The 12,006-nt window shown below is 35.6% G+C and overlaps 1 protein-coding gene across 1 annotated transcript; it reads right to left on the bottom strand.

Moving 5' to 3' along the window:
• Positions 1-228: 228 nt before the first annotated feature.
• Positions 229-10,426, bottom strand: LOC121974352 (T-complex protein 1 subunit beta-like). Its single transcript, XM_042525369.1, has 11 exons — positions 10,226-10,426; positions 10,046-10,102; positions 9,424-9,489; positions 9,239-9,350; positions 8,951-9,079; positions 8,425-8,496; positions 8,072-8,187; positions 6,788-6,864; positions 2,817-3,302; positions 690-1,005; positions 229-610 (listed from the first exon to the last, which is right to left on the bottom strand). Exons 1-11 carry the CDS (start codon positions 10,229-10,231, stop codon positions 464-466), a joined length of 1,584 nt encoding a protein of 527 aa, XP_042381303.1. The 5' UTR covers positions 10,232-10,426; the 3' UTR covers positions 229-463.
• Between the last annotated feature and the right edge of the window lie 1,580 nt (positions 10,427-12,006).

Genomic DNA, 12,006 nt, shown 5'->3' with positions numbered 1-12,006 from the left:
TCAACTGCGCTCTTTGTTTTATTTATTTATTTTTTCCACTGCATCCATATAAGATCTAGTGAGAGACAATCATCACATGGCATCAAATGGTGAGAGTTGGAGGAGATGGTCAATGCCTTTTTGTTCTTCACTTATTTATTGGTTTATGGATAAAAATTATAAGATGACGAAGAAGATTTAACCACCTCGAACTCCTTTTTTGGCACAATATATTTCATACTACAATTCTTAGAAAGATCAATGAAAATTCATAAAGTAAATAGTTTTCACAGAAACCACTACACGATTAAGTCATAAAATAAAATAATTTCAACAGAGAATTTCATGTTTAGACCCTACAAAATTGAGAAATTGAAAGGTACTTGATCAAACAATGTAAATAACAAACATGTAAATTTCTAGTAAATGCAAAGGAATCCACGGAAAAAAAGTACTTTTAGCACGCCCTGATCGAAGTTAAAGATCACATTCTATCCTCTCTTTTTCGCGGAGCACAAGTTATGATCTCATCAACCCTTAATATCATCTCGGCTGCCTCAGTTGCCGACAACAGAACAGCTTGCTTTACTTTGAATGACTCTGATATCCCTAGCTTCTCCATATCACCAACCTGAAACCCAGCCAAAAATTTCAAGAGGAAAATTTCAGTAAATAAAAAGTATCATTGGGAGAGTTTATCCTCTACTTACACCACCAGATATGACATCAATTCCAGCATTAGTTATTTCCTTGTGATGCTCAGCTCGAAGCTGAGAGATCAGCTCAGCACTGTCCAACCCAGCATTGTCCGCTATGATCGTGGGTATCGCTTGGAGTGCATGAGAGAAAGCTTCAATGGCATGAGATCTCTTTCCAGGAGTCTTGCGAGCAAGTTCGTCAACCTCCTTGGACATTATCATCTCAGGCCATCCACCACCAAACAAGACCCTACTATCATTCACTGTCTGGGACAGCACACACAGGGCATCGTGCAAGGATCTCTCCGCTTCATCAAGCACATGAGAACTAGAGATAAATCAGCAAAAAATTAACAATCATTGTTTCTATAAGATAATGATCTCCCAAAATTTCAGCTTCTGGTGAAACAAACGTACAGATACAAAAACCTAGCAGAAATTAGATAAATCTTCCATGAAACTTAAGCTTAAATCACAACTATAACATAAATCCTAAAACAAAGATGGAAAGGGTGGGGGCATGAGCAGGACAAGCAAGAATAACAATATATCAATTCTTGTATACAGAAGGGTGAATGAAAGGACATGCAATGATTCATAGAAGAGGGCATAAGAAATCCAAATTACTACCTTATCGGTAAGCACGGATGAAACCTATAACTTTATGAATATAACTGAAACAAGATAGTTTATTTGAGAATCTACCTATAAATACAATGGCAATCATAAATTAAGACTAATAATAGGTAAAGATCCATTTCCTCCAAAGATGAAAAAGTGGAGGGATGAAAAGTGAGAAAAAATGAGTAAGGATGCAAATAAAAAAAAAGAATATTCTGTATACATCCTCTCATTTTCTCACGTTTAAAATGATATGGACATGTACTTAGGCGACCAATAGATACCCCAATTAAACAATGTAAGACCATGACAAATCTGCATATTAAGAGGAAGATACCAAAGAAGGCTTGATTACCAACAATAAAATAGAATAAAATCAATTTAAATATAAATGATAATATAGTATTGGATCAAGTCCAATGGCATAGAGAGATACATAAATGCGACCCCATTTAGTGGGACAAAGACTTAATTGTTGTTGTATGAAAATATCTAAACCAATTTTATGCAAGAAATAAGGATGGATGAAATCACAATGAAAAATATTTAAGTTCCTAATTTTTAAATGAAAAATATATAATAGCACCAATACATTAGCTTTTTCCATTGTTACCTTTAATTTATTAAAAAACAAACTATGAAAATATCTGAATCAATTTAATGCAAGGAATAAGGATAGATGAAATTTTCCTATTACAATGGGAAATATTTGAATTTCTAATTTTTTAAATAATGACCATATAATAGCATAAATACGTAAACATATTTCTTGTATATTTTTATTTGATCTCATCTATTTTTTCATATCCTAAGGATATATATGGATTTTTTTTTCTTTTCTACCTTTTCCGGTGGAAGACATTTGATTTCCTAATTTATAAATGTTAAATATATACTAACCCCATCGAATTTATATAGTTCTTGTGGCTATTTCCTCTATATTTTTTGAGTCAAGGTTTTCTCATTAATGCCTTATTTCGTAGGTTTGAGTTTGTCTTTAGATTTATTTATTTTTTTCCATTTTATTACATGTCAATATGTTATACCAAAAAACATCAACACAAGCTTTTCAGTAACTTTTAGGTTTCTTGTGCATACCAAACACTTGAGTGTAAGATTATTAATAATTTTTATGGCAATCTATCTGCATGATAATCCATACTAATACAAGATAATCTACCAATGAAGCAAACAGAAAGAAGAAAGCATGAACAACAACAAAGATGTCATTGAAATGTGGTAAAGGGAAAAAGTGTACCAATTGATAATGTAGAGAACAAACATCAAAACAAGAATTAAACACGGCATCAAATCACACTAGCACAAATTAATCATGCACAGTAAACATCTACAATTTCAAGAATAATACAAACAAGAATGAAAAAACATAACTTTCTCAAAAGCAGTTAATCAGAAAGAAAAGCAGCAAAACAAATTCAAAATGCCAACCAGAAGGTTGGATTAAATGCAGTGGAAAGATAGAAAAGATCATTATACTGGTTAAGTCCAAAGACATACCTAGCACCTCTTAGAACAATTGTACATGCCTGACCCATTTCGACCCCAGAAAAATGAATCAATTTGTCTTCCCCAATCATAATTTCCTCAATGAGCTTGCAATGTCCAAGCTTAACAGACTCAGGGTTGTCAAAAGTTGATGCAATCTCACCTCCGGTCACTAAAGCTAACCGTTCAATTCCATCAAAATCAGCATGCTCAATGGCAAGAACACCAGCATCAGCAAAAAGTTCCTCAGGGAAGTTGTAAATCAACTGCCTGTTGACAAAACAATTTATGCCATGATTAATGATTTTCTGCACTTTATCTTTCATTTTATCCTTCTCAGCTCCTTCAATCTCTGCAACTTTAGCCATAGAATCAACACGAACTCGAGCCCCATATATTTTAACTTTATCTGTGTCCATAGCAGTGTTTGCCACAAGAATCTTTGCATTTTCAATACGTTTAGGTTGGCCAATTCCTATTTTCTTGTCAAGTATAAATCTGTCAAGAGTAACAAGAGATTTCATGTTAAGATATAACAAGTAACGCCTCAAGATTCAGGGCTAGAAGTCTGAGATTTAAAATGTTTGTGAATATAGTACCTCGTACACACAAGGAGCCACAAATTATATATAAACAGGACTAAGAGCATACCATATAGTCAACCATACAGATATTTAATTGTGTAAAAAAATAGAATAAAGCATTTTCAAGAATGTTGAAGTATATAGAAACTTTTAAAGAGCATTGGAGAATCCCCGAACTGGGATAATCCTTTGTTTTATGGTTAGATACAGCATAATGGAATGCATAAAAAAGATTTTGCTAAACACCTAGTACAATTTTCTCACTTCTTACCAGAGGGGTCATTTGGAGTAGCATATTGAAAATCTCAACCCAGATAGACCATGACAGAACTTGGATAGAAGACCCCGATGTGCTCTAGAGTATGACACTAGACCACTTTGCAAAACTATACCGCACGGAGATGTGCAGAAGAAGGGAGAAGCTAGAAGCTGAGTTTCTAGCTTAGAGGAGCAAGCATTATCCTAGATAACAAGCCGGCCAATGATGAAGAGATCACGGAAAAGCATGGGGCAGCTCGAGGCCCTGAGTCTGATGGATTTTAGTTATTTTCCAACAACAAATTTGGGGAATAGTAGGGCTAGAAATTATCAGTTTCATCAAAAAGATGTTAAGATGTTTAGAGGCAATGATAGTTTGAAAGCCATAAATCAAACGCTCACACGGGCTGAAACTAAGGTTGATCAATTTGCGCAATGTTACTTACAAATTGATTGTGAAGGTTATAGCGCAGTGCCGAGCGTCATTGCTTTGTGAGTTAATTTCCCCAAGTTATTCTAGTTTCATTCCAAGACAAAATATACAAAATAGCATCATCATCATGAAAGAGGTCATGCACCCGTTCAAGTTAATGAAAGAGCAAAGGGCTTTCTAAAGATGGATTTTGATTGAATTGAGAATTCTTGAAGGAAACACTAGAACTTGCAAAAATACAGAACCTAATCTGCAACCTAGCCATGAAGTGTCTAACTACAACATCCTTCCAAATCTTATGGAATGGGAAGATACCAAAGAGATCAAGAGTTCTAGAGGGTTTAGATAAGGATGCTCATTGTTACCCTATGTCTTCATCCTTTCCCTATAAAGGCTTTCTCACTTGATCCAAATGGCTGTGGATGAAGGAAGTAGAAGACTTAAATTTGGGAGAGCAGGAGTTGTGACCCACATATTCTTTGCTCATGATATAGTCTAATTGGAGAAGCCAATGTAAACCAGATCAAAACCATGCTGGAAACTCTGTGTGGTTTCTCAGATTCTTATGAACAAAAAATCAGTATCTACCGGTCAGAGATCATCTTTTCAAAAAAAAAAAAAAAGGTGAAGCTGAAGTGAAGCAAAGGGAATTAGGGTATTTGGAACTTTTGGGCTCAAGGAAATGGAAAGCACCATCAGGTACTTGGGAACCTATGTGAACAAAGGAAAAATCCTATGGAGCAGTGCACTGAGATGCTAGCAAGATGAGGAGAAAAATGGCGGGATGGTCATCCAACTCTCTTTCACATCTCCAAAGACAATGATAATTTTGCAGGAAATTTATTTGGAGTGATTCAGGTAAAGAGCTTAAGTGTCATACTATCAAAAGGGAAGTTATGACATGGTAGATGGAGGATTTGTAATGTCCAGAACTTTGCACTCAAGTTTTCTAGTCTTCCCTCCTGTTGGTGATGGAAGCACCAGCTAATCAAACTTGTGTTTTGATATTGGCAAAGGTTCAAAGTTAAGTTGTGTTGTTTGTCTAACAAGTTGAACTGAGTATGCAGGAAAAGTCCTAACTGATCTCAAGTAAAGAAAAGTACAAGTTGATGCTAGGCAGGTGGAAAACCCTAACTGCGATTAGGCAACGAAGTCCTGATCCGGAGGACTAGGCGAAGTCTTGATGGATCAAGGACTTTGGATGAAATCCTACAATCAAAGATGCTAGATGAAAATCCTGGAAGTAAACTTCAGGTGAAAGATTGGACAAGTCGTGGATCGGACGTCTAGCATGAAGACCTAAAATCTCGGACGCTGAGCAAAAATCCAGACGGTATGGAGGACCGGTCTGGCAAAAGGTAAACTCTCATGAGAAGAGTTTGTGAGGATGCGTTTCCCGAAGAGAGTAGTAGGCGTCGGTCTGACCTAGAGTTTCAATGAAACTCAGAGTCATGACCGAACAGTCTGAAGACTGTCAAAACTTATTACTCTATATATTATTGCATGGACTAATCATATTTTGCAGAAAGGAGTTGGCAAAAAAGTGGTCGGGGCGCCCGGAGGGGTTCCGAGCGCTCGAAGGGGGTCCAGGCGTCTGAAGTTACTCCAGGCGACCTGCAACCTTCGGTGAAGCAGCACCCCTAGGTGGGTGCCTGGGCAGGCACCCTAGTGGTCCGAGCGCCCGGAGATGCTCAAGGCGCCTGGACGGCCAAAAGTGATCGGCACACTAAGCTGGAGCACGACGACTGGCTGATCCACGTCTACAGTCCAAACGCCCGGACGTAGATAAACTTCAGGGATGAAATTTCAACAAGAGCTCACCATGTCAGCACGGTCTAGGCGCCCAGGAGGAGATCCAGGGGTTGGACGAGGTTATAAAAGAAGACTTCGACCAGCAGCTTCATTACAACTTCCGAATATCTTCCGCTTCTACGCGCTACTCCGAAAAGGTCTCTACGACACCCAAAAGCTGCTCCAACAACGACTACACTGAAGATCTGATTCTCCAAATCGTCAGTGTTGTTTTTATTCAAATTACTTATACTAAAATTGTAATCATTCTCATAATCTTCGAATTGATTAGTATTTGTCCACCGAAAGCACTCTCACGTGCGGGCCTGTAGGAGTTGTCACAGGTTCTGAACCAAGTAATTCTTGGTCGTGTTAGCATTGTTTCTTTCTTCCTATCTTTATTCTGCTGTCGTTATTCTCAAGTTTTAAAACGAACGTGAAAATCACGAGCACTATTCAACCCCCCCCCCCTTAGCGCAACGATCCTACGCCTCCGGTCTTTCATATGCTTGTGGCGAGCTGAAGTGTGATTCTTTTAGCCCCAAATGGTCAGAATTGGAGAGGAAGTGAGGCCCTTATGTGAAGGGAAGCATCCCTACTAAAAGAGCTAATCATTTCGGGAGGTTTGGGACTGACAACAATCACTACGTGCATGGTATTCAGCCACTGCATTCTACAAAAGTTCCTGATATTATATTATTTGAAAAACAGATTTTCTAGACCTCTTTTAATTACATTATGCTCAATTCTGTTTAGTCTCACTTTTAGTCCTTACCCAATACCTTAAATTTTAATTGATTTTTTGGTATGAAAATTTATAACAGAGTTGAATGCATAAGAATCTTTGGTAATGGATTAACTATTGCAGATTTCAATATGTAATGCATAAAAATAAAGGAATGTAATGAAATGAATACCCTTCATCCAGAAATGAATCTTTAAGGGAACCTCCAACCTTCTTAATTATATGGATCGACTCCAGGTTAGTGCTTCCCTGAAATTATCACAATATGAAATATTTAGGTAATAAGTTTAACTAGGAATTACTTATAATCCTTTATATGTTTACAAATTATCAAAAAGTGGAGGAAAAAAAATAGAGAACTATCAAGCATTACTCACCAAATAAATCACTGTCACATACTAATCTTTTGCCATTATCATTTTACTTATATGTATAATGCTGGATTAGCACTGAGCCACAGTTGCTATGATAACATTTTTTTAACTAAATTATAAAGACAGTCTTGTCTCTTGTTGAGCTTGGTAAAGCTCAATAAGCTATTCAATAGCCATGGTTGAACCCAAAATACTGAGCTAGATTAATATTGAGTTTGGCTCAAGATCATTTAGCTTAGCTCGGCTTGGCATCCCTAACAATCCTCACGACAAAACTGGAATATACTTTCCATGTCGGATCTTGAGGTATACTATCTACCTGGTATATACTAGCCATGTTGGATCCTTTATAACAGTTTGCCCAAGTGCGATACCTAAGAGATCCGGTAACCCATCTTGTATAAAATTTTACAAAAGCATGTGAGCAATTGACATAGCAAGCATATTACCAATTGTTTAGTTCTCTGTAAAATTAACAAAGTTGAGCATCAATAATTGTCATCAATGACAGGCATTTTATGTTTATGCATACAAGTAGAATTATAAGATTGAAAATTCAAGCTCCACTTGATATTAAGATTGAGAATTCAAGCTCGATTTGATATTAAGCTTGAGAATTCAAGCTCACTTGGATACTTTTAGCAACTTACCCAAATAAATACGACTAAATTAATTTCAATCTGCAAAAAGTACTGTTATTACTTCAGCAATCAGCAAACAACAAGAAATCTTAATTTCTTTTTTCAAGTTCCTTATATTCTGAATCCTCCTAAATTCATGGTTAACCAAATGCTATTACCTGGAAAATAATCTAACGCCAACACCAAACATATAAGAAACCAGATGTTCATCATTCTTATATTCCCCTCCCCTGAGCACACACAATTCGATACATAAAATACTTGACAATGAAAATCATCAAATAACGAAGAAACGTTTAACCATCTTAGGCTAAAAAAAAAAATCTACAATATAATCCCAAAAAGTCAAATTGATTCAATCGTGTTCTGGCACAATGACAGTGTCTCAAAGAAAATGCTGCCACTGTTCACTTGATTAGAATAAAAAGAAAAGTATATTACCTTCAGCCTTAGCACAGCATCCACTGCTAGTTTAGCAAATTGTTCTTTGTCCATAGAGAGAATTTTTGAGCTCAAGGTTGTCATAGCAATTTTCATCAAATCTGACTTGAATGTATCTGTATCATACAAGAAAAATGATTATATAGATTGGACACAAATTCATCACTCAACGTAAGAGTTGTATTTTGATTTAACCATTGATTTGAATAAAGCTAATGGGAGAACCTCAACCAATACATATGCTCCACATCAAAACTAGCACCGCCCGCATAAACAGAAGCACAGAAATAAAAATATACATATTTGTTCTAAGTTGCACATGCACGACTGCAGGTATTAAAAATATCCAATACCTGGATCTTGTTTGTTATCCTTTGCCTTCTGCAGCAATGCACTACGTGCACACTCAGCAGCCATTCTATATCCTACAAAATCACAGGGGCATTATATAGATAGTACAACTAAAAGCCTGTCATTCAATTAATCAATTTGTATTCAAAAATAACAAGTGAACTTCCAGATTGTAGGACACCATCAATAATTGTCCTGTAACCTGACAGTGTAAATAAAAACATAATAATTAAAAAAAAAAAGGTAGCCCGGTGCACGAAGCTCCAGCTATACGGGATCCCGGGGAAGGATCCATTGTACGCAGTCTTACCCTGCTTTTTTCCAAAAGGTTGTTTCTAGGATTCAAATCTGTGACCTTTTGGTCACAAAGCAACAACTTTACCGTTGTGCCAAGGCTCCCCTTTGAAAATAAAAACAATAACAAATACTGATTTATAAATTGTTGACCAATCCGACGAACAATAGTTTAATCTATGATATCCCACATTATTGCATCCTCAAATTTAAAAGAATACTAAAAAGCACTACCTGCAATGATCGTCATTGGATGAATTTTTTGATTTACTAATTTTTCAGCCTCTCTGAGAAGTTCTCCAGCTAAAACAACAACAGAGGTTGTTCCATCACCAACTTCATCATCTTGCACTTTGGAAATATCTGAATGGAGAGTAAAAGAGTTCCTTTCTATAACATAACTGACCAAGAGATATTAACTTTAGACATTGGGAGGTCAATTACAGAATACAGGAGAGAAACATGCATAGGATGTTCCTAAAATAGAGGAAAATAAAAATAATAAAACATGCTGAAGGATACCAACAAGGACCTTAGCAGCTGGATTGTCAATATGAAGTGACTTCAAAATTGTGGCACCATCATTAGTAACGGTGACACTATGTCCTCTACCAGTTGACTGCAATATCTTATCCTACACAGATCCCCAGATAAATTTCTAAGAGGATTCAAGAAAAGACAAGTAAATAAACAGACAAATAACCCACCATTCCTTTGGGGCCTAAAGTTGTCTTGACGAGATCTGCAATTGCCATAGCACCAACAAATGATGCCTGCAAAACATAAAAAGTTAAGCCACCAACCAGCAAAAGAATAGTTTTGTTAAAAAGATTATATGAACATGCATTGTACAAAGAATTGATCTTCGCTGGTCTCGAACAAGTAATCACACTTCCAGCTTCAATCAATTAATGAGTAAAACGAAAATAGATTGCCATTGTCCCGAGGTTTATATGCTCATCTACTCGTGATAATGCCAAAAAACTTAACATCACATGCTTGGTTGCAGGAGCTATTTGGAAAAAGGTTTCCATCCTCATCAACATAGTTCCACTGAAATGTGCCACGAGTTGTTACAACAACAACAATAAGCCATGTAATTACTGACTGAGGAGATAAGACAAAAGATGCTGATTTTACTAAATTTAAAATGCAAAAAATTCTAAAAGTTCGTAGCGCCAATAGTCAAGCTCAAACTGAGGTTCATAAGCATACAGCAAAACATCAAAGAAAGAACATATCAAAGCTGTAGAGTAAGCTCGGCCACACAAATTGAGACTATCGTCAATATCACTGATTTTTTTTCTACTGATTAAACCGAGCCCGTACCATTCTCGCACGATCTCCTTTCTCCTCGGTAGCTTCATCTTTAAGCAGTCTCGCATTCTGAACATCACGATAAACACCAGAGGATAAGATCGAAAAAATAAAGAGGGCAATCTTATCATCAGCAACCGTAACTGATATTACAAAGAAAAGAAGAAGAAAAAAAACAGAAACTCAACGTACCACCATTATGCTAGACCGATGAATCCGAGAAATCCAGCCAAAGTGTAAATGCGGAGGGAAAAAAAAACACCAAGATGGGTCAAATGGACTGGCGATTACACACACTTAGGTTCCTTGGCGACTTCACGAAGAGTGGGATCAAAAACCCTAGGAGCGACGAGCGGGATTCTAGATTCTTCCAGAGGAGGAAACGAAGGCCCGAGCCATAACTGAGCTATAAATGAATAGGCCGAAAGCCCATTTTTGTGGCTTACAGTGTGCTTCCAATGCAACATGAAAATCGTGCAGTGAAATTTTAGAGATTAATTTTTGAGTAATTTTACTGTAGTCTTTATTAACAAATAAATCTTTACATGCAATCTCTATTCATGAAAATTTTTGTTTTTACTCCCCAATCAAACATCTTTATCTAATTATCCATAATTTTTTTAGGTACAAAAAGTCTAAAAATCAGTATAAATCCTCTTAAATTGAGTATATTAACTTAGAATCTAGTATATTTTCTATCAAATTGAGTATGATTCTTTTTTCATCTCAAAATATACTCGATTTTAGTTTAATGTGCTGAATTTAATATGAATTATACTCATTTTTAGACTATTTGTACCGAAAAATATGAGGGTTAATTTTGATAGAAAATATACTCGATCCTAGTATAGAGTACTAGATTATAGTGTAAAGTGTTGAATTTAACATGAATTATACTTATTTTTAGATTTTTTATACCTAAAAAATAAGAGGGACAATTTTGATAGAAAATATACTCGATTTTTAATATAAAATACTGACTTTAAGAAGAATTATACTAATTTTTGAACTTTTTGTACTCAATTTTGAAATTTTTGTACCTAAAAAATCTAAGGGGCAATTTAGGTATCAATATTTGCATGAGAGAGTTGAAACAAGTAATATTTTGCATGTAAGGAGTGGAAATAAAATTTTTTGGACATGAAATCGCATGCAAAATTAACATTGTGATTGGAGATTTTTCTCTAATTTATCGTTAATTTTTACAAATTGTATTTTAAATTTAACTAACTAAAAAAACATATAAACTTATTTATTAATTTATATACAAATTAATCATATTTTTAAATTTTTCATCAAAAATATAGTAATTTATAAAATTATGTAATTTAAAAGTATTTATAATAGATTAAAAATAAAATTTAATATAAGTTTTATATATTAAATAATAAAAAATTAACCTAATTTATAACTAGAATAATACGATTGGTCGAATATAACTCTAATAAAATTTGTAATAAATAATTTTGAACAAACTCCATATAACTGGATAAGTAAATAAAATAAATTTGAATCAAGTTAAGTTCAGCTAGAAGGGACTAATGGATTAGTTTATGAATTACAAAACGTTTGTCCAGTTAAGGTTAAGGTTAGGAATCGGTTGCTTCTTTGGTTTGTAGAAGCAGAGCTCATCAAGTAGGTCGCGAGTGACCCTTATCGAGTCAGATCATACATGGGGATGGATCTCATTTATTAAATAGGTAGAATCCATCTACATCAATTAATGAATGTAGTGGCCACCGACCTTCTACTCCGAGTGTCTCATCGAGCTCGGTTCAAATAAGATCATGGTTGTCCGAGTGTCTCGTCGAGCTCGGATCTCAAGTCCGGCAAGCTTAACTCGAGCTCGATCATGAGTCGGAGTGGCTTGATCCGAATTTAGTCAAAATTGACCTGACTTCGCAGCAACTGAGTCTTAGACCTCCAGTGCCACGTGGCCCTAACAGTCCCTGCCATCAAAAGCTTTTAGGGAA

This window comes from Zingiber officinale, chromosome 4B, assembly GCF_018446385.1.
Source record: "Zingiber officinale cultivar Zhangliang chromosome 4B, Zo_v1.1, whole genome shotgun sequence".
Classification (NCBI taxonomy): Eukaryota; Viridiplantae; Streptophyta; class Magnoliopsida; order Zingiberales; family Zingiberaceae; genus Zingiber; species Zingiber officinale.
Note: the sequence above shows the minus strand (reverse complement) of the source record. Positions and strands in the feature narration are given on the sequence as shown.